General features: G+C 42.1%; 1 protein-coding gene across 3 annotated transcripts in view; it reads left to right on the top strand.

Annotated features, from left to right (window-relative positions):
* The window catches only part of LOC121547148 (dynamin binding protein), a 53,015-nt gene extending 49,556 nt beyond the window's left edge, over positions 1–3,459 (top strand). For all 3 annotated transcript variants that reach the window (XM_041858264.1, XM_041858263.1, XM_041858265.2), the window contains 3 exons: positions 421–619; positions 943–1,622; positions 1,873–3,459. In XM_041858264.1, coding sequence (XP_041714198.1) covers positions 421–619; positions 943–1,622; positions 1,873–2,058 — 1,065 coding nt within the window. In that variant the 3' untranslated portion in view covers positions 2,059–3,459. The remainder of the gene's footprint in view (positions 1–420; positions 620–942; positions 1,623–1,872) is intronic.
* The last annotated feature ends 19,929 nt before the right edge of the window (positions 3,460–23,388 follow it).

Here is a 23,388-nt window from a genome sequence, read left to right as displayed (position 1 = left end):
ATAGTGGAGTTTGGAGTGTGACTGTTTGAGGTTGTGGACAGGTGTCTTTTATACTGATAACAAGTTCAAACAGGTGCCATTAATACAGGTAACGAGTGGAGGACAAAGGAGCCTCTTAAAGAAGAAGTTACAGGTCTGTGAGAGCCAGAAATCTTGCTTGTTTGTAGGTGACCAAATACTTATTTTCCACCATAATTTGCAAATAAATTCATAAAAAATCCTACAATGTGATTTTCTGGATTTCAATTTCTCAATTTGTCTGTCATCGTTGACGTGTACCTATGATGAAAATTACAGGCCTCTCTCATCTTTTTAAATGGGAGAACTTGCACAATTGGTGGCTGACTAAATACTTTTTTTCCCCACTGTATAATGATATACTAATGGTGTTGAATGTCTGTTTCTCTCTTGTTATCTTAGCCTAACTACATCCTGCAGACAGATGAGCAGAGAGCGGGACTGTTGGTCCGGTATGGCCCAGAGAAACTCTTCCAGGCGGAGAGGAACTTTAACGCGGCCCAGGATTTGGACGTGTCCATGTTAGTGGGAGACATTGTGGGTGTCATCAAACAGCAGGACCCCATGGGCAGCAACAACCGCTGGCTCATCGATAACGGGGGTAGGTATGGGGTGCTACACAAGAAGCAGAGCTGTTGAGTTGGCCAATATGGGTGGGGAAATAATGGGGCTGTACTTACACTACAAAATCATGTGGTAACAATAGATAGTTTTGCGTACTTACTTGATTGTACATGCTTGTTTCGATCCCAAAACCCTAGACTGCAGACTGTCAAAGTGTAACTTGTTATTTTTGTTTACACTGAAGTTGGTTGGTGGTAGTATAACTTATTGATTAGTGTCATATAGTGTGAAAATTAATACGATTCTGCATCAGCATGATTTGCTGATCAGTGATTCATTTATATATTTTTCTCTCTGCAGTCTCCAAGGGCTTTGTGTACAGCTCCTTCCTGAAACCCTACAACCAACGCAGGAGCCAATCGGATGTCTCCATTGAGAGCCAGTCCTCCAATGAGTCGGGCTACGGCGGCTCCTCCCCTGTGTTATCCCGCCAGAACAGTAACAGCACGCTGACCTTCAACCAGGAAACGGCAGCCGTCAGCTTCTCCACTGCCCCTCACACCAGCCACTCCTCACCCCGCCTCCATCTGGACCCCACCCAGGACCCCACCCTCTCCCGCAGAACCCACCACAGAGACACTCCCTCGCCAAACCGCAATCCTGCAGACTCCCCCAGAAATCCGTCCAATCACCAGGACCTGTTGGACCCAGCGCTCCGACACTCCCCCAATCACAGAGACATTACAGACCCCACCTACCGACAGTCCTCTAATCACAGGGACTCGTTCGACTCAAGTAACACAACACCAACCAATCACAAGGAGCTGTCTGACTCTTCTGAGACAGAATCTTGTTCTTCGCACAGAAACAACCGTTTGGGTCTTTCTCAGAGATACGGCCAAACTGAGGCGGCCTTTGGCTCGTACCAACGGAATGGAGACTATGGTGGTCAGAGGAGGTCCCCATACTCGAGGGATGAGTTTATTGAACCAGAGGCGGAGCCTGAACCTGAGCTAGAGTCAGAGATCGATGGGCATCAGGTATGACTGGCCTACAATAGGACTACGAAATAAAGTCTGTTATTAGAAGAATGTATATAAAGACTTTGTAGATAAGTCAGTCATTCGATAAATGGTTATGTTGTGTATTATGTTGGAATAGGTATTCAAATATTCCTCAAAAAATAAATGGTTGAAACCATCTTGAGTGCAGTATTACAATTTGACATTATTAATTTGTTCAGACAGTGTTAACAGAATACAATCTAATATTTTTTTGGGTCTTTTCCAGATTTACTATGCCATCTACTCGTTCAGTGCCCGCTGTGCTAACGAGCTGAGCATCTCGGCCAATCAGCGTGTCCGCATCCTGGAGTTCCAGGACATGAACGGCAACAGTGAGTGGTGGCTGGGTGAGGCGGGGGGCAGGCGAGGCTACATCCCCTCCAACTATATTCGCAAGTCTGAGTACACCTGAAAAATGAAAAATTTCCATGAGGGAAGGTGCCCCCTAACCCCCAAAGTCAGAGCCCCCACACTGGAATGAGCTCACCCCGCGAGAGCAGACTGCTCTCCAGACTCCAAACAAACAAACAAACAAACAGTAAAACAAATGACCAAACCATCAACAGGATATCTGGTGCCTTAATATTGAAGTGGATCTGTGGTTGTGGAAAACAATTTTTTGGGGGGGGGTCTTTACCGTGCTGCTGATCCACTTCTTTGAAAGTTGTTAAATGACTATACTGTATTTATAGACTTTTTTCATAATTTTTTTTACTACTTGGGAGTGTCCCTTCTCTTTTCCCTCGTATGCTGTGAAACACTTGGGAGTTGCTCAGAACCAAATCCTCTGGGTCTATAGCGAGTTGGTTATATGTTAGATAACCTCATTGGGAAAACTTATTGGACTGTGAGTTAGAAATTTGAATGGGTTTGGTTCAGACTTCAAAACTCAAATATCCTGAGGCATAAACTCAGACAACAGACTTCTAGTATACCATATTGATTGTATGTAATTTAGAGCACTACCCTACAAAGTGAACAGTGAGACGAGGAGGATAATGATTTTGTGCAGTATATAATCTACTTGTGAGACACTGGAGCTACATTCCAATTCTCTACCCTTCTCCCGAAGTGTGCACCCATTCACTCCCCCTCATGGATTTAAAAGGAATGGACTGGTGTGAGGAATATGTTGGTGGAAACTCCCTCCAGCCATGCTTGCACCAATCCAATGCTTTTAAATGAATGGGGGGGGGGAGTGAACGGGTGCACACTTCTGGAGAAGGGTAGAGAATTGGAACCCAGCCCAGGTTAAACACCGCCGGTAGTGTGAGTATGAAGTGGCCTTGAGAAGCAGGTTGGGTTTAGAGCAGTGGAGGCTACTGAGGGGAGGATGGCTCATAATAATGGCTGGAACGGAGCAAATGGAATGGCATCAAACACATGGAAACCATGTTGTGGGTTGCTCAAAAGGTCATATCTACTTTAAATGTAGTTTCCAACCTAAACCCCATAAGAAAATTAAATAATCACAACCATTCTCTTATTTCAATGACGATAATCTAAGGAACAAACAAGGTTTGCAAGCACTCCTTTCATAGTATCTGTTTGTAGCCTGAATCCGAATGCAATGGTTCTGTAGCTCCATTCAACTGGGTTTGACAGAGTGAATAAAAGCTGAGGGTGATGAAAGGTTTGCCTATAGTGAGGGTGGGAGTTTAACCAAGACAATCCGGCTCTGATTGGTCACTCTCCTCACTCTCCTCATACATATATATCATGCTGTATATTGAGAATGTATTACTTACTGCACTCCATTGACAAGTGATGTTTTCATTTGAATAAAAAAGAAAATCAGCTTAGCTGAAAGATATCCCCTGGATTCTGTGTTTTTACTACATTGTTATGGGCTGCTTTGTTAAAGGCCCAGTGCAGTCAAAATTCAGTTTTTCCTCTGTTTTGTGTCATTTTCTACAACAACTGATGACACTAACACTGTAAAAGTGTAAAGTTATTTGATCAGTGTTATTTGCTGATAAAGGGTGACGTTGTGCTGAAGGATGGAATACACTCTAAAGTGAAGTCATGTCAGTCACATTGCACCTGATCTCGTTCCCAGACACTTCCGCCCAACTTGGCCTTCATTAGTTAGGGTTAGGTTTAAAATCTAATTTAAAGAAGATCAATTGTGGAAATGTGCAGGGTTTAGCCATAATTATGACTTTTTGACTGTGTTAACTAGTGACGATGATAAATACTTTACTAAGGTCACTCCTATAGAATTATATGGTTACTCCAATTAAGGCCAACTTTGAATGGTTGATATCCCAGACTTATATGTGCTGTGTGTGCAATAGCCTGGGGACAACGTTACACCAGAAACACTTACCTTGATGAAAGCCCCCAACCTAAAGAAATTGAAAGTGGCTTTCTTCTGGAACCAAGTTACATGTTCCTCAGTACACAAACACGCACACAACAAAAACAAGCCATACTGTGCGGTGCTGGGCCCAGTCAGGTCTTTTGACACATTCACCCTCTCCCCACTGAAAGATCAGCCACAAAATGTTGGCACCATTGTAACAGTTTGTAATTAAGCCATGGTCTCCAGCATTGGAAACGAAGAGGAATAACGGGTGCAGTAGTCTCAGTTTGGACTACTCCAAATCATCTTGGTTCTGACACACACACAAACATAAGCTTTGCAGGTCCACCAACCCATTTAAATAACTCTCACACCCTACAGTAACCTGTGGATCATGAGAGAACCATAAATCAGCAGAACGTTAATAACCTATTTATTGACACTATGTCGTATCGTGTAATACTTAGTTTGAAGTGAGACCCCTTCGGTGATTCATAACATCCATAAAGACACTATATCGCATGATGCTGTACTTAATTTGTAACAAATAAATAAATGCCTTGTATCATATGACGCTGTATTTACTATAAAGTCAGACACCTTTGGTCATTCGTAACACATACATAAATGCTTTATCAAATGTGACCAACCACCTTGATTCGGTCCCATGTATTTGAAATTGTGTTTTTTACATTGGGATAAAAGTAGAGACTCAGAGCTAGAAAATTGTATATCATACACTGCAGTTGAGGAACAATGGGAAAGTAATTCTGCTTTGAAAGTTGATAAACTTGTAACCCCACTTTTGAGAAAATGCTCCATGAATGTTTTGGTACACCTACTGGGGAACTCTTCTTTGTCTACACCCATTCAGCATTGTTCTCACACTCTTAAGCCTGAGCCCCACCCATCTGTTTAAGGATTCACATGCGAGGCCATGTGCTAAACAGAGTGAGTAAGGTAGTGTAGTAAACAACCAAAGATTAAGACGAAAAGTGGTGGAAGTAGTAGCAAAAAGTAGTAGTAAAAATACAATATCTAGTCCTTGGCCTATATCCTAATCTGACTTTGGTGCAGGTCATGTTGTTCTTCACATTACCATCTCTGGTAAACACATACTATATCAAATAAAAGCAACGTTTATTTGTCACATGCACAGGATGCAGAAGGTGTAAATGATACAGTGAAATGGTTACTTGCATAGTGGAGTATTTTGTTTAGACCCATAATCCCAACCCATACACCAGGCATGAATCTGCAGGTAGCTAAAGCTAACCAACTAGGTTAAATGTTAGCTAGCTAGCTAACATTAGGATAGAACTAGCGATGCAAATGGATTTCTGAAATACTAATACTATTACTACACAGCTCATACACGTAACGTTAGCTAGCGAGCCAGCCAGAAAAGGTTAGCTAAGTTGGCTAACAGTACGCTTGAACTTGCAATGAAAATGACTTTCTGATCAAATTATAAATGTATAATATCTGAAAATGTAGTTAGACTCTTACATAATGAACACTTCTCCCTCTCTGTCATGGATGCCATGGTTTCCCTTAGTTCGAAGATGTAATCGGGAGAAAGGTGTTTTATACAACAGCCTTCTGTGTTCTCTTTTTGACTCCCACAGCATTTGCAATCAAACTCTGCTTCCACCAGGCATTCCACTGATTTCAAAACTTGGTCAACTACTTCCGTGACAACAGCACTGTCATCAGAAGACTCTATAATGTCTGGTTTAATGAAAATGTTTTTACTTAATTCAGGGATTTCCTCATCGTCTGATTCATTTTCAGAGTCAGAGAGAGTCAGCATGGCACGCAATAGTCCTCCAGAAAGTAGTCCATCACGTCTTTTTCCCACTGATCTTTGTCGATAGCATCTGTTAAATTCAGGGCAGCAATGTTGAGAGCAGTAGCAACGCTTTTGCAGTTCTTCATGACATCTTTCAAAAAAGCTGCTGTAGAAAGGATTATCTACACACACTGAGCAGCTCATGTTATTGAGTACCACAGTATGTGTCATAATATCCATAAAACCTAGCGGTAAAATCCAGAAGTGGTTCCAATCATTTTTTCACCATTCATTTTTGCGACAGGGATTTTTTAACTACTTTACATTTTTTACATTTTTAGTCATTTAGCAGACGCTCTTATCCAGAGCGACTTACAGGAGCAATTAGGGTTAAGTGCCTTGCTCAAGGGCACATCGACACATTTTTCACCTAGTTGGCTCGGGGATTAGAACCAGCGACCTTTCGGTTACTGGCACAACGCTCTTACCCACTAAGCTACCTGCCGCCCACTACTTCATATTACATTTACATTTTTGTCATTTAGCAGACGCTCTTATCCAGAGCGACTTACAGTTTTTTATATTTTTTTTATACTGGCCCCCCATGGGAATCGAACCCACAACCCTGGCGTTGCAAACGCCATGCTCTATCAACTGAGCTACATCCCTGCCGGCCATTCCCTCCCCTACCCTGGACAACGCTGGGCCAATTGTGCGCCGCCCATGAGTCTCCCGGTCACGGCCGGCTGCGACAGAGCCTGGATTCGAACCAGGATCTCTAGTGACACAGTTAGCACTGCAATGCAGTGCCTTAGACCACTGCGCCACTCAGGAGCTCAATATTAGATCTGTGTTTCATGTAGGCTTACCCTGGCGTGACGTTTTGATAACCTTGCAAATCTCTCTCGGACAAGGTAACTTTGATCAATATATGTGACTTGTTTCAGGAAACTAGGTGTATGTCGCACGTCCCTACTTTGAAATGCCTTCTGGAACATGTGAACTTTCAAGTACCTTAATAAGAAACGTGTATGCCATCTGTAAATACAAATAAAATGGTTAAATTACGAGCCTAGTTGGTTTAGCCACGGAAAAAGACAGGAACCTTCCCGCTAGCTGAGATAATGGATGGGCTGGACATGCCGAGAGATGAGTTCGGATTGGTCTGCCATGTACAGTGGGGAAAAAAAGTATTTAGTCAGCCACCAATTGTGCAAGTTCTCCCACTTAAAAAGATGAGAGAGGCCTGTAATTTTCATCATAGGTACACGTCAACTATGACAGACAAATTGAGAGAAAAATTTTCCAGAAAATCATATTGTAGGATTTTTAATGAATTTATTTGCAAATTATGGTGGAAAATAAGTATTTGGTCACCTACAAACAAGCAAGATTTCTGGCTCTCACAGACCTGTAACTTCTTCTTTAAGAGGCTCCTCTGTCCTCCACTCGTTATCTGTATTAATGGCACCTGTTTGAACTTGTTATCAGTATAAAAGACACCTGTCCACAACCTCAAACAGTCACACTCCAAACTCCACTATGGCCAAGACCAAAGAGCTGTCAAAGGACACCAGAAACAAAATTGTAGACCTGCACCAGGCTGGGAAGACTGAATCTGCAATAGGTAAGCAGCTTGGTTTGAAGAAATCAACTGTGGGAGCAATTATTAGGAAATGGAAGACATACAAGACCACTGATAATCTCCCTCGATCTGGGGCTCCACGCAAGATCTCACCCTGTGGGGTCAAAATTATCACAAGAACGGTGAGCAAAAATCCCAGAACCACACTGGGGAACTAGTGAATGACCTGCAGAGAGCTGGGACCAAAGTAACAAAGCCTACCATCAGTAACACACTACGCCGCCAGGGACTCAAATCCTGCAGTGCCAGACGTGTCCCCCTGCTTAAGCCAGTACATGTCCAGGCCCGTCTGAAGTTTGGTAGAGTGCATTTGGATGATCCAGAAGAGGATTGGGAGAATGTCATATGGTCAGATGAAACCAAAATAGAACTTTTTGGTAAAAACTCAACTCGTCGTGTTTGGAGGACAAAGAATGCTGAGTTGCATCCAAAGAACACCATACCTACTGTGAAGCATGGGGGTGGAAACATCATGCTTTGGGGCTGTTTTTCTGCAAAGGGACCAGGACGACTGATTCGTGTAAAGGAAAGAATGAATGGGGCCATGTATCGTGAGATTTTGAGTGAAAACCTCCTTCCATCAGCAAGGGCATTGAAGATGAAACATGGCTGGGTCTTTCAGCATGACAATGATCCCAAACACACCGCCCGGGCAACGAAGGAGTGGCTTCGTAAGAAGCATGTCAAGGTCCTGGAGTGGCCTAGCCAGTCTCCAGATCTCAACCCCATAGAAAATCTTTGGAGGGAGTTGAAAGTCCGTGTTGCCCAGCGACAGCCCTAAAACATCACTGCTCTAGAGGAGATCTGCATGGAGGAATGGGCCAAAATACCAGCAACAGTGTGTGAAAACCTTGTGAAGACTTACAGAAAACGTTTGACCTGTGTCATTGCCAACAAAGGGTATATAACAACGTATTGAGAAACTTTTGTTATTGACCAAATACTTATTTTCCACCATAATTTGCAAATAAATTCATTAAAAATCCTACAATGTGATTTTCTGGAGAAAAAAAATCTCATTTTGTCTGTTATAGTTGACGTGTACCTATGATGAAATTACAGGCCTCTCTCATCTTTTTAAGTGGGAGAACTTGCACAATTGGTGGCTGACTAAATACTTTTTTTCCCCACTGTATCTGTCTATTTTTTATTTTATTTATTTCACCTTTATTTAACCAGGTAAACCAGTTGAGAACAAGTTCTCATTTACAACTGCGACCTGGCCAAGATAAAGCAAAGCAGTGCGATAAAAACAACAACACAGAGTTACATATGGGGTAAAACAAAACAAAGTCAAAAATACAACAGAAATACAATTAATATACAGTGTGCAAATTTAGCAAGTTATGGAGGTAAGGCAATAAAATAGGCTATAGTGCAAAATAATTACAATTTAGTATTAACACTGGAATGATGTGCAAGAGATGATGTGCAAATAGAGATACTGGGTACAAATGAGCAAAATAAATAACAATATAGGGATGAGGTAGTTGGGCGGGCTAATTTCAGATGGGCTGTGTACAGGTGCAGTGATCGGTAAGGTGCTCTGACAACTGATGCTTAAAGTTAGTGAGGGAGATAAGTGTCTCCAGCTTCAGAGATTTTTGCAATTTGTTCCAGTCATTGGCAGCAGAGAACTGGAAGGAATTGCGGCCAAAGGAGGTGTTGGCTTTGGGGATGACCAGTGAGATATACCCGCTGGAGCGCAGACTACGGTGGGTGTTGCTATGGTGACCAATGAGCTAAGATAAGGCGGGGATTTGCCTAGCAGTGATTTATAGATGGCCTGGAGCCAGTGGGTTTGGCGACGAATATGTAGTGAGGACCAGCCAACAAGAGCGTACAGGTCACAGTGGTGGGTATTATATGGGGCTTTGGAGACAAAACGGATGGCACTGTGATAGACAACATCCAATTTGCTGAGTAGAGTGTTGGAGGCTATTTTGTAAATGACATCGCCGAAGTCAAGGATCGGTAGGATAGTCAGTTTTACGAGGGCATGTTTGGCAGCATGAGTGAAGGAGGCTTTGTTGCGAAATAGGAAACCGATTCTAGATTTAACTTTGGATTGGAGATTCTTAATGTGAGTCTGGAAGGAGAGTTTACAGTCTAACCAGACACCTAGATATTTGTAGTTGTCCACATACTCTAGGTCAGACCCGTCTAGAGTAGTGATTCTAGTCGGGTGGGCGGGTGCAAGCAGCGTTCGGTTGAAGAGCATGCATTTAGTTTTACTAGTGTTTAAGAGCAGTTGGAGGCTACTGAAGGAGTGTTGTATGGAATTGAAGCTCGTTTGGAGGTTTGTTAACACAGTGTCCAATGAAGGGCCAGATGTATACAAAATTGTGTCGTCTGCGTAGAGGTGGATCTGAGAGTCACCAGCAGCAAGAGCGACGTCATTGATATACACAGAGAAAAGAGTTGGCCCAAGAATTGAACCCTGTGGCACCCCCATAGAGACTGCCATAGGTCCAGACAACAGGCAACAGAAGTAGTCCAGACAACAGAAGTAGTTGGTGAACCAGGCGAGGCAGTCATTTGAGAAACCAAGGCTATTTAGTCTGCCAATAAGAATGCGGTGGTTGACAGAGTCGAAAGCCTTGGCCAGGTCAATGAAAACGGCTGCACAGTACTGTCTATTATCGATCGCGGTTATAATATCATTTAGGACCTTGAGCGTGGCTGAAGTGCACCCATGACCAGCTCGGAAACCGGATTGCATAGCGGAGAAGGTACGGTGGGATTCGAAATGGTCGGTGATCTGTTTGTTGACTTGGCTTTCAAAAACTTTTTGAAAGGCAGGGCAGGATGGATATGGGTCTGTAACAGTTTGGATCTAGAGTGTCACCCCCCTTTGAAGAGGGGGGATGACCGCGGCAGCTTTCCAATCTCTGGGGATCTCAGACGTTACGAAAGAGAGGTTGAACAGGCTAGTAATAGGGGTTGCGACAATTTCGCGGCTAGTTTTAGAAAGAAAGGGTCCAGATTGTCAAGCCCAGATGATTTGTAGGGGTCCAGATTTTGCAGCTCTTTTAGAACATCAGCTGTCTGGATTTGTGTGAAGGAGAAGCGGGGGGGGCATGGGCAAGTTGCAGCGGAGGGTGCAGAGCTGGTGGCCGGGGTAGTGGTAGCCAGGTGGAAAGCATGGCCAGCCGTAGCAAAATGCTTGTTGAAATTCTCGATTATTGTAGATTTATCGGTGGTGATAGTGTTTCCTAGCCTCAGTGCAGTGGGCAGCTGGGAGGAAGTGCTCTTATTTTCCATGGACTTTACAGTGTCCCAAAACTTTTTGGAGTTAGTGCTACAGGATGCAAATTTCTGTTTGAAAAAGTTAGCCTTTGCTTTCTATAACATGAACTGGTCAGTATGTGTAGGTAATCCTTTCTAACGTGGCTCCGTGTAGCTCAGTTGGTAGAGCATGGCGCTTGCAACGCCAGGGTTGTGGGTTCGATTCCCACGGGGGGCCAGTATGAAAAATGTATGCACTCACTAACTGTAAGTCACTCTGGATAAGAGCGTCTGCTAAATGACTAAAATGTACATGTAAAATGTGGCTTTTTTGAAAGATATCACATAGTAGATCTGCAAAAGTGTTGCTCTCCACTTTCTGGAGGACTGAGTTTTGAAATCAGTGGAATGCCCTGTGGAATTAGAGTATGATAGCTAAGGAGATGGTTGAAAATTCTGGCGTTTGATTGCAAATATGCAGAAGTAGTCGAAAAGAGAACACACAGATGGCTGTTGTCTCTGGGTTACATCTTTAAACTAAGGGCAACCATGGGATCTGTGACAGAGAGGGAGAAGCGTCCATCCATGTATACGGGTAAGAGAGTCTAGCTAGCTACATTTTCAGATATTACACCTTTCTAATTTTGTCAGAAAGTCGTTTTCATTTGAAGTTAAAGCTTACTGTTAGCGAGCCAGCTAACGTTACGTGTATCATCTGTGTAGTAATATTATTAGTATCTCAGAGCCATTTGCATTGCTAGTTATAACCTAATGTTAGCTAGCTAGCTAACATTGAACCTGGTTTGTTAATTACCTGCAGATTCATGCAGGGTAGTAACGTTATGAGTTGGGATTATGGTTCATTGTTTAGCTAGCTAGCTACATGTCTAAACAAAAGACTCCATTATGCAAGTAACCATTTCAATAGAATGTTCATGATGTCATTTTTGAACATCTTGGCATGGTTCTGTTATAATCTCCACCCGGCACAGCCAGAAGAGGACTGGCCACCCCTCATAGCCTGGTTCCTCTCTAGGTTTCTTCCTAGGTTTTGGCCTTTCTAGGGAGTTTTTCCTAGCCACCGTGCTTCTACACCTGCATTACTAGCTGTTTGGGGTTTTAGGCTGGGTTTCTGTACAGCACTTCGAGATATTAGCTGATGTACGAAGGGCTATATAAAATAAAATTGATTGATTGACTATGACAACTGTCAATAGACATAGCTGGTAAATTCACTCTAGCTATCTACTCCGATTTTAGAGCACTCTCATACAAGTGAGCCAGACCGCAGAATAACTGACACATTTACGAACGCTCAACACCCGTTGAATATGGCCGGTATCAGTAAACGCTGGCAAAAAAACAGCTCTGTAGGGCGAGTAAAATGGTCAGAGTGAGCTGTTCTGACATTTGTGTCTGGAAGTAGCTAGCAAGCTAGCCAACGTTAGCCAGTTAGCTTGGGTGCTTGACTGAACGCTCAGATCAACCCTACTCCTCAGCCAGAGCGTCCAGTGTGCGCTCTGAACGCTCTGAGAGCGCCTCTGGCACTCCCGATTGAATTTACGAACATACCCATAGTATAAACCAGCCTTTAGTCTTGAAATCTTTGGTTGTTTAGTTCATGGTCTCACATGTGAATCTTTAAAGAGATGGGTGGGGCTAAGGCTTAAGAGGGTGTGAATGATGCTGAATGGGTGTAGACAAAGAAGAGCTCTCCAGTAGGTTTACCAAAACATTAAAGGGCCATTTTCCCAAACGTGAGGTTACAAGTTTATCAACTTTCAAAGCAGAATTACTTTCCCATTGTACCTCAGCTGTAGTGTATGATATATAATTTTATATCTCTGAGTCTCTGCTTTTATCCAATGTAAAAAAAATAAAATATATTTTGCTACGTAAGACCGAATCGAGCCGGTCGGTCACATATTCGTCTGTAATTACCCCCCCAAAAACGGAATGCTAATTAGCCGCTAATGTGGCTATCATACAGAACTACATATCCTGTCGCAAGCTTTGACATCGTCCCTCAAGGCACATTTCTCCATGCAGTAACCTATCAAGTAGATATTATAGCCTTTTTAGTTTGACATCGTGTATATTCTTGTTTAGCATTTAAAAAATGACCTAGGTAGCTACCTTAGCATTTTTTATTACTAGAATTACCCTCTGGCCTTTGTAGTGTACTAGCTAACCTTAGGTCTCTCCGTCGATCTGAAGCCAGCTGTCAGGATGGTTCTGTGCTATGTACCAGATTGTACCCACTACTCCGATAAGCACACATGCATTTTATCGTTTTCCGACCTCTGTAATCGAGAGGCGTCGCTGGAGCCATGTGATAAGGTAAGCCCTGTTTGCTAGCTGCTAACAAGCTGTGTTGGTTAGGTCAAAGATCTGTCGTTAGCTAGGTGCTTATGAAAATTAGCTAGATAACCACAGACTGTAGTTACGTGTACAACACACGTTACCTTCCTTACAATTAAAAAAGAAAACCAGCATAGGCTAGCATAATGATGTGACCTTTTTATTGACAAGTATTTAGTGAGCTAGCCAGCTAGCGGGAAAGTTCCTGTCTTTTTCCGTGGCTAAACCAACTAGGCTTGTAATTTACAGTGAGGGAAAAAAGTATTTGATCCCCTGCTTTTATCGTTTTCCGACCTCTGTAATCGAGAGGCGTCGCTGGAGCCATGTGATAAGGTAAGCCCTATTTGCTAGCTGCTAACAAGCTGTGTTGGTTAGGTCAAAGATCTGTCGTTAGCTAGGTGCTTATGAAAATTAGCTAGATAACCACAGACTGTAGTTACGTGTACAACACACGTTACCTTCCTTACAATTAAAAAAGAAAACCAGCATAGGCTAGCATAATGATGTGACCTTTTTATTGACAAGTATTTAGTGAGCTAGCCAGCTAGCGGGAAAGTTCCTGTCTTTTTCCGTGGCTAAACCAACTAGGCTTGTAATTTACAGTGAGGGAAAAAAGTATTTGATCCCCTGCTGATTTTGTACGTTTGCCCACTGACAAAGAAATGATCAGTCTATAATTTTAATGGTAGGTTTATTTGAACAGTGAGAGACAGAATAACAACAAACAAATCCAGAAAAACACATGTAAAAAATGTTATAAATGTATTTGCATTTTAATGAGGGAAATAAGTATTTGACCCCTCTGCAAAACATTACTTAGTACTTGGTGGCAAAACCCTTGATGGCAATCACAGAGGTCAGACGTTTCTTGTAGTTAGCCACCAGGTTTGCACACATCTCAGGAGGGATTTTGTCCCACTCCTCTTTGCAGATCTTCTCCAAGTCATTAAGGTTTTGAGGCGGACGTTTAGCAATTCGAACCTTCAGCTCCCTCCACAGAATTTCTATGGGATTAAGGTCTGGAGACTGGCTAGGCCACTCCAGGACCTTAATGTGCCTCTTCTTGAGCCACTCCTTTGTTGCCTTGGCTGTGTGTTTTGGGTCATTGTCATGCTGGAATACCCATCCACGACCCATTTTCAATGCCCTGGCTGAGGGAAGGAGATTCTCACCCAAGATTTGACGGTACATGGCCCCGTCCATCGTCCCTTTGATGCGGTGAAGTTGTCCTGCCCCCTTAGCAGAAAAACACCCCCAAAGCATAATGTTTCCACCTCCATGTTTGACGGTGGGGATGGTGTTCTTGGGGTCATAGGCAGCATTCCTCCTCCTCCAAACACGGCGAGTTGAGTTGATGCCAAAGAGCTCACCCAGTTCTCCTCTGAATCATTCAGATGTTAATTGGCAAACTTCAGACGGGCATGTATATGTGCTTTCTTGAGCAGGGGGACCTTGCGGACGCTGCAGGATTTCAGTCCTTCACGGCGTAGTGTGTTACCAATTGTTTTCTTGGTGACTATGGTCCCAGCTGCCTAGAGATCATTGACAAGATCCTCCCGTGTAGTTCTGGGCTGATTCCTCACCGTTCTCATGATCATTGCAACTCCACAAGGTGAGATCTTGCATGGAGCCCCAGGCCAAGGGAGATTGACAGTTATTTTGTGTTTCTTCCATTTGCGAATAATCGCACCAACTGTTGTCACCTTCTCACCAAGCTGCTTGGTGATGGTCTTGTAGCCCATTCCAGCCTTGTGTAGGTCTACAATCTTGTCCCTGACATCCTTGGAGAGCTCTTTGGTCTTGGCCATGGTGGAGAGTTTGGAATCTGATTGATTGATTGCTTCTGTGGACAGGTGTCTTTTATACAGGTAACAAACTGAGATTAGGAGCACTCCCTTTAAGAGTGTGCTCTAATCTCAGCTCGTTACCTGTATAAAAGACACCTGGGAGCCAGAAATCTTTCTGATTGAGAGGGGGTCAAATACTTATTTCCCTCATTAAAATGCAAATCAATTTATAACATTTTTTACATGCGTTTTTCTGGATTTTTGTTGTTGTTATTCTGTCTCTCACTGTTCAAATAAACCTACCATTAAAATTATAGACTGATCATTTCTTTGTCAATGGGCAAACGTACAAAATCAGCAGGGGATCAAATACTTTTTTCCCTCACTGTAACAATTGTATTCATATTTACAGATGGCATATACGTTTGTTATTAAGGCATATGAAAGTTCACATGTTCCAGAAGGCATTTCTGCCAAAAAACATATTTTGATTATTTTTTTTATGTACGTTCAGATGCCTCTGCTGTGAAGTAGTGATGTGTGACATACGCCTAGCTTACTGGAACGGGTCACATATGACGCTGTACTTACTATAAAGTCAGACACCTTTGGTCATTCAAAAGGCATACATAAAGGCGTAATGATGTAAACACAAATGTATTAACACTTAGGGAATGATCACTAACAGCTAAAACAAATAAACATTAAAGACATGTTTAAATCATACATTTCCTTTTATTTGTACATTTGTAAAACGATACAAATACATTAGGTTTCAAAAAGTCCAGCAATGCAATTACATTGAACATTACACAGGGCTGTGAATAGTGTAGCTTATCCCTGAGCTGGCGCACAAATTATTCTTTCCTCTTTGCTTGCTGGAGGTACTGCATGTTGGTTCCAACCTAAAAAGTAACAACAAAGAAAGTTAGCAGGTCTAATAGGAAATGCCTTTGTCACACCATCTGGATAAGGGCATTTCTGTGCTGCGCCAGAAACTCTAATTGGGGAGATGGGAAACTCCATTCAAATCGTATTATTATATTCCTCTTTCATTTACAAATCTCATGACATGACTATGAGACGTGGCTGTATCTAGTGGGATTTTTATTTAGCTGAGCAAAATTTTGGGAAGTCACCGAAATTATGTAATCTCTCAACACTCAACTACTACAAACTAATTTAAATTACAATAAATAAAGGTTAACTTACTTGTTTTTCACTGTCTTGTGGCACCACAAGTAGGTATTTGATTTGCAAACTCATCACATGATCAGCATCTGAACACATTAAAAAAGTACTTCCGGGTCACGGAATGTTCGGAAATTTTCTAAATATACAGTGGGGAGAACAAGTATTTGATACACTGCCGATTTTGCAGGTTTTCCTACTTAGAAAGCATGTAGAGGTCTGTACTTTTTATCATAGGTACACTTCAACTGTGAGCGACGGAATCCAAAAATCCAGAAAATCACATTGTATGATTTTTAAGTCACACTTCATCATTACCAAAATCTAATTTCACGGTTGTTATTATGAGATGATTACAGAACCTGAGTCGGGCTGTGCAGTATGGTGAATAATATTAACAGTATGTATTTATCAAATTTGACCCTCTTGGAGTTGTGTAAAACTCTGTAAAATTAGGACTACACCAACATTTTCTTACAGACTAATAAAGTGTGTACATAAAACGGATTAAACACATCTGTAAAACCACAATGAGGACATCGACTTATCAAGTACGTTTTCATAAATCATTGGGTGCAGTGCAAGAAAAAACGTCGGCTGAGTAGGCTGAAGTGGTGGCATTAGTTCATGTTCACATTCACAACATATAACATGCATGTGCATTTCATCATTAAGACCTTTTGGGATTGATATCCAAAAACATTATCTTTTGCTCAGAGTATTATTTATTAATTCACCTCCCCTGTCTGATATCTTGACTTTCTCTATGTCACAAAATCTGAAGGTAGAAATGTCATTTATTTGGACATTAAAATGTACTGCGACTGGATAATCCCTGTCGTTTCTCCTGATTTAACTTTTATGTTCACAGATTCTCTGTTTGAGAGAATGAGAGGTTTTATCTACATAGCACAGCCCACATGGACATTTAATCATGTAGATAACATGGGTGGTGGAGCACTTAATAATGTCATTTATTTGGAACCGTTTTCCTGTATGTGGGTGGCAGAAATATTCACACTTCATCATATTGTTGCACTGTGCGCAACCTCTGCATTTATAGCTAACATTCTGAAGAGGCCGCAAAAGAGCCTGGCTCATTTTCTTTTGTGGCTGGCAGTTGGCATGGACCAATTTGTCGCGTAAATTGAGACCTCTTCTATATACAATAAGTGGTGGGTTCTTAAATTCAGCTGGCAAAGCTGGGTCCGATGATTAAACATCCCAGTGTTTTTTGACAGCATCTCCCACTTTGCACCAGTTCAAAGTATATGTGGTGGTGAACATTAGTGTTCTTTAGCTCTAGAGGGTATTTTTTGTAGCAGTTAATCTCGTGTTTTCCCTAATGACAAATTAAGAGTTTCATCCACACATTGTGGAGAGTAGCCTCTTCTTAGAAACCTATTGCACATCTCCGCTGAGGATATAATGAAGGAGATTCTAGGCCCATACTTCACAGCCATAGACGACTCAATCAACCAGTCCATTGGGAAATACAGAGACTTCCTACAAGCAACAAAGATTAAGACATATCAGCAAGACACAGAGGACTACCAGCTCAACCAGGCCTACGCATTGGAAGGCCCTAGGACCGGAGCACCGAGAGGCCGACGTAGGGATGCACCACTGACCGGGGGACGCAGACACGCAACATGGAGACGCGGACACAGAGGAATCCACTGAGAGCGAATTCCCTACAGACAGGTACTCCAGCAACCATCACACACAAACTTTTTTTTGGCCCGAAAGCAGTACAAGTCTCCACCCAAAAAATTAAAGATGTAGGAGAGGCAAGTGGTCAAAGAGGGAACCAGGAACACAGGCCGTGGACACGGAGCTACAGCAGGATGTGGTAATTAACCTCTCCAAAAAAGAGCTCACTGACACACAAGTCTCAGTCTTATCTAAGGGCCTCTCTTTTGTACCTTCATGTACAGAAAAAACATTTGATATGAAAGTATATATGTTTAAATTCTTTCGCAAGATTAAACTTAAACACTTGTTTTCCCAAAACACTGTTTCTGGCCTAGAAACCCAAACAAGAACTGTTACACATTTTAAGCCCAAAAGCAAATTCTGTCCTATGGTTAACAACTCCTCGATTAATACATATTGTAGGTTAGTCGAACAAGAAGCCATGTCTGCATATACAGCGCATTCGGAAAGTATTCAGACCCCTTGACTTTTTCCACATTTTGTTACATTACAGCCTTATTCTAAAATGGATTAAATCCTTTTTTCCCCCCTCATCAATCTACACACAATACCCCATAATTACAAAGCAAAAACTGGTTTTTAGAAATGTTAGCAAATGTATTACAAATAAATAACTGATATCACATTTACATAAGTATTCAGACCCTTTACTCAGTACTTTGTTGAAGCACCTTTGGCAGCGATTACATCCTGTAGTCTTCTTGGGTATGACGCTACAAGCTTGGCACACCTGTATTTGGGAAGTTTCTCCCATTCTTCTCTGCAGATCCTCTCAAGCTCTGTCAGGTTGGATGGGGAGCGTTGATGCACACCGATTTTCAGGTGTCTCCAGAGATGTTCGATCAGCTTCAAGTGCGGGCTCTGGCTGGGCCACTCAAGGACATTCAGAGACTTGTCCCGAAGCCACTCCTGTGTTGTCTTGGCTGTGTGCTTAGGGTTGTTTTCCTGTTGGAAGGTGAACCTTCGCCCCATTCTGAGGTCCTGAGTGCTCTGGAGCAGGTTTTCATCAAGGATCTCTCTGTACTTTGCTTCGATCACCTTTCCATCGATCCTGACTAGTCTCCCAGTCCCTGCTGTTGAAAAACATCCCCACAGCATGATGCTGGCACCACCATGCTTCACCGTAGGGATGATGCCAGGTTTCCTCCAGACATGACGCTTGGCATTCAGGCCAAAGAGTTCAATATTGGTTTCATCAGACCAGAGAATCTTGTTTCTCATGGTCTGAGAGTCCTTTAGGTGCCTTTTGGCAAACTCTAAGCTGGCTGTCATGTGCCTTTTACTGAGGAGTGGCTTCTGTCTGGCCACTCTACCATAAAGGCCTGATTGGTGGAGTGCTGCAGAGATGGTTGTCCTTATAGAAGGTTCTCCTATCTCCACAGAGGAACTCTGGAGCTCTGTCAGAGTGACCATCGGGTTCTTGGTCACCTCCCTGATTGCTCGGTTTGGCCGGGCGGCCAGCTCTAGGAAGAGTCTTGTTGGTTCCAAACTTCTTCCATTTAAGAATGATGGAGGCCACTGTGTTCTTGGAGTACCCTTCCCCAGATCTGTGCCTCGACACAATCCTGTCTCGGAGCTCTACGGACAATACCTTCGACCTCATGGCTTGGTTTTTGCTCTGACATGCACTGTCAACTGTGTCCAAATCATGTCCAATCAATTGAATTTACCACAGGTGGACTCCAATCAAGTTGTAGAAACATCTCAAGGATAATCAATGGAAACAGGATGCACCTGAGCTCAATTTTGAGTCTCATAGCAAAGGGTCTGAATACTTATGTAAATAAGGTATTTCTGTTTTTTAAATATATTTGCTAGAATTTCTAAAAACCTGTTTTCGCTCTGTCATTATGGGGTATTGTGTGTAGATCAGGAAAATGTTTTATTTAATCCATTTTAGAATAAGGCTGTAACGTAAAAAAAATGTGAAAAAAGTCAAGGGGTCTGAAAACCTTCCCAAAGCACTATATGAGAAAAACAAACCATATTCAGAAGAACCTCACCAGGACAGAAGAACAGGCACTTAATTAACAAATGAAAGACTCATCTTTGGTTATCAAACCTGCAGACAAGGGGGGTGCTGTGTTCGTTTTAGACTATGAAATATACAAAGAAGAGATTCAGAGACAACTCAGTAATGAACGTTTCTATGGAAAACTGAGTGTTGATCTCACTATTTGAGAGACCGAGATACTATCAAATACCCACCAACAAACTTTATTCTAGAGCCGGCTGAATATGTTTTGACGTATAACTATTTGAGGTTTGATGATGAATACTACCTCCAAACGAATGGAACATCGATGGGCTCTACATTCGCTCCAAGCTATGCTAACTTTTATGTGGGTCATTATGACTAACTTTTTGCTAACAATGACAATCCATTCTTGAACAAAATCCTGAAGTGGTATCGATATATTGATGACATTTTTTTGCATATGGGGAGGAACGGGAGAAGAGCGGTCAGACTTTATGACATTACTCAATGACATTGACCCCAATCTCAAATTCACTATTGAATGTGACAATAAACGTGTTCATTACCTCGAGATGTGGATTGAGAAATCAAATTGAACCCTGTTTTCATCTCTGTACAGACATAAATGATCTATTACAGGGGGACAGCTTCCACCCTGAGCCATTAAAAAGAGGACTTCCAAGAAGAAGGCCTATACCTGGCGCCGACGAAGATGGTGGCCTCGCGACTAGCTCCACCCTCAAGCCGATACCACGACGGCCCTTAAAGAATGTCACTGGACTTTATGCAAACTGGAAACCACATCCTGAGGCTGCAATTATTGTAGCCGGGGATTTTTTTTTTTTTTTTTTATATACTTTGTTTATTGAATTTTCAGTACCAGCATTTAGTAAATAATTGCACTTGAAAGTTATTTGGTATGAATATGGAACAACAATTTGAAGACAACGATACAGCAAAACATGGAGAGACAGACATGAAAGAAAAAATAGACATTAAGTACATAAATAAGATAAAACACAAAAAAAAAAAAAAAAAAAATAATAATAAAAAAAAAAAAAAAAAAAAAAGGAAGAATATCTGTTTTGATCCAGTTGTTATAGGTCAGCTAGCACAGTTATTACCGTCCTTAACATCCGAGATGTCGTATATGCACATACCAGGCTTCTTACATCACCAATATATAAATATACATCACTCTGGAACTGCAGGGAAATGTATTCTTTTGACATAAGAAAAGAAGGGAGCCCACTTTGCATAAAATTTGTCTACAGACCCATTGAGTGTCTGTTTTATTTTCTCCAACTTTATGCAATTCAAAATAGATTTAATCCAAAGAGCATGAGAAGGGGCTGCAGAGGATTTCCATCTAAGTAAAATTAATCGTCTCGCTAACAACGTGACAAAGGCAATTACATCCTTATTCATTTTGGTCAATTGTATTGTGGGTAAGGAAACTCCAAATAATGCAATGAGAGGGTCTGGCTCGATCTGTGTGCCGCTTAATTCTGAGAGTGTGTTAAAGATGTCTTTCCAGAAACCAACCAGAGATGGGCAGCACCAAAACATGTGCACATGATTAGCAGGGGACTGGTTACATCGAACACAATTAGGGTTCACATCCTTGTAAATTTTTGATAGTCTTGCTTTGGTCCAGTGGGCCCTATGAATGAGTTTGCATTGGATGAGGCCGTGTCGAGCGCAAATAGAAGAGCTATGTACCCTTTTGAGTGCCTCTTCCCATAGTTCATCAGATATTTCCTCACCCAGTTCCTCCTCCCAAGAGGATTTGATATTGTTTAATGAGATGGCTTGTAGTGAGCAAATTTGACTATAGATTATTGACATTGTGCCTTTCTGATTAGGAAGAGGGGTGAGAAATGTGTCGAACTGTGTTCCACTAGAAAGGTTGGGGAATCCTGGATCTATGCTGCGGATGTAACTCCGGACTTGTAAGAATCTAAAAAAATGATGTCTGGGGAGACCAAATTTAGCTGATAGTTGTTGAAACGTACTAAATGTATTGTTAGTATACAGATCTCTGAATCTTTTAATACCGAGATTAGACCATGTTGAGAAAGCACCATCAATCATAGATGGGGGAAAAGCTGGGTTTGAGGCTACCGGAGCCAAGGAAGAGGTTGTTTGAAACCCAAAGTGGCGCCTAAATTGATTCCAGATCTTCAATGTTGTTTTGACACATGTATTGTTGGTGAAGGAGGAGTAAGGGCCTGTAATAGAGGAGTGAGCGAGGGAAGACAGTGATGCCGGTGTAGACGAGGCAGCCTCCATCTCCAGCCAAGTTGGGGGTGGGAATATTACTCTGCTCTGCAACCAGTACTGAATGATCCTAAGGTTAGCGGCCCAATAATAGAATCTGAAATCTGGTAGAGCTAGACCGCCGTCTGGTTTGGGCCTCTGCAAGAGCTGTTTTCGCATCCTAGGAGGCTTTTTGTCCCATATAAAGGGTAGAATTAGGCCGTCGATCTTTTTGAAAAATGTATTGGGTAGAAATATTGGAAGGCACTGATAGAGGTATAAGAATTTAGGGAGAGTATTCATTTTAATAGAGTTAATTCTAGCAACTAAGGAGAGGTGTAGCAAAGACCACCGTTCCAAATCGTCCTTAGTACGGGTTAAGAGAGGAGCAAAGTTGGCTTGAAAAAGGTTTTCAAACCTAATTGTGACATGTACCCCGAGATAAATAAAACTGCTGTGTGCTATTTTAAATGGCAAGTTATGTAAAGGGGATTTTTTTGCAGCCATGTTAAGTGGCATCAATTCACTTTTACTGAGATTTAGTTTATACCCTGATATGTGACCGAAGGATGCGAAAGTGGCAAGGGCAGCAGGGACAGAGACAGAAAGATTGGATGTGTATATTAATAAATCATCTGCATATAAAGACAGTTTGTGTTCGTGCCCGTATCTGACTATGCCTTTGATGAGGGGGTTGGAGCGAAGTGCTATTGCAAGTGGCTCTATGGCGAGGGCAAACAGTAAGGGACTTAAAGGGCAACCCTGACGTGTCGATCTTTGCAGAGGGAAGCGATCTGATTGAGTGTTATTAGTCCTGACAGAGGCTTGGGGGATGAGTACAGAAGTTTTATCCAGGTCATGAATTTGGAGCCAAAGCCAAATTTATTTAGAGTGTAAAAAGGTATTTCCATTCCACCCGATCAAACGCTTTCTCCGCGTCCAGGGATATAATGGCTTCAGAGGTATTGTTGACAGAAGGATTGTATATAATATTAAATAATCTTCGGAGATTGAAGAATGAGTGTCTATTTTTTATAAATCCTGTTTGATCCGGAGAGATAATTGATGGGAGGACTGTTTCTAGCCGCGTTGCCAGAATTTTGGCTAGAATTTTATAGTCCACATTTAGCAGGCTAATTGGACGGTATGATGCACAGTCAAGAGGGTCTTTGTTTTTTTTAAGAATAACACAAATGGTTGCTTGAGTGAGAGTATGTGGGAGAGCACCATTTACAAATGCATCATTGTACATTTCAATTAGAATAGGGGCTATTTTGGTGATAAACTTTTTATAAAACTCTGTCGGGTAGCCATCAGGCCCTGGGCTTCTCCCAGATTGAAGGGATTTGACAGCGTTAGACAGTTCTTCAACAGTGATCGGCTGCTCTAATTTTTTTTACCAAATCCCGGCCGACCGAAGGCACAGATAGTGAGTGGAAGAAATTATCCAATTCCAGTGTATCCGCTTTACTTTCAGAGG

Source organism: Coregonus clupeaformis, chromosome 31 (genome assembly GCF_020615455.1).
Source record: "Coregonus clupeaformis isolate EN_2021a chromosome 31, ASM2061545v1, whole genome shotgun sequence".
Classification (NCBI taxonomy): domain Eukaryota; kingdom Metazoa; phylum Chordata; class Actinopteri; order Salmoniformes; family Salmonidae; genus Coregonus; species Coregonus clupeaformis.
This window is presented reverse-complemented; position numbering and strand designations above follow the sequence as displayed.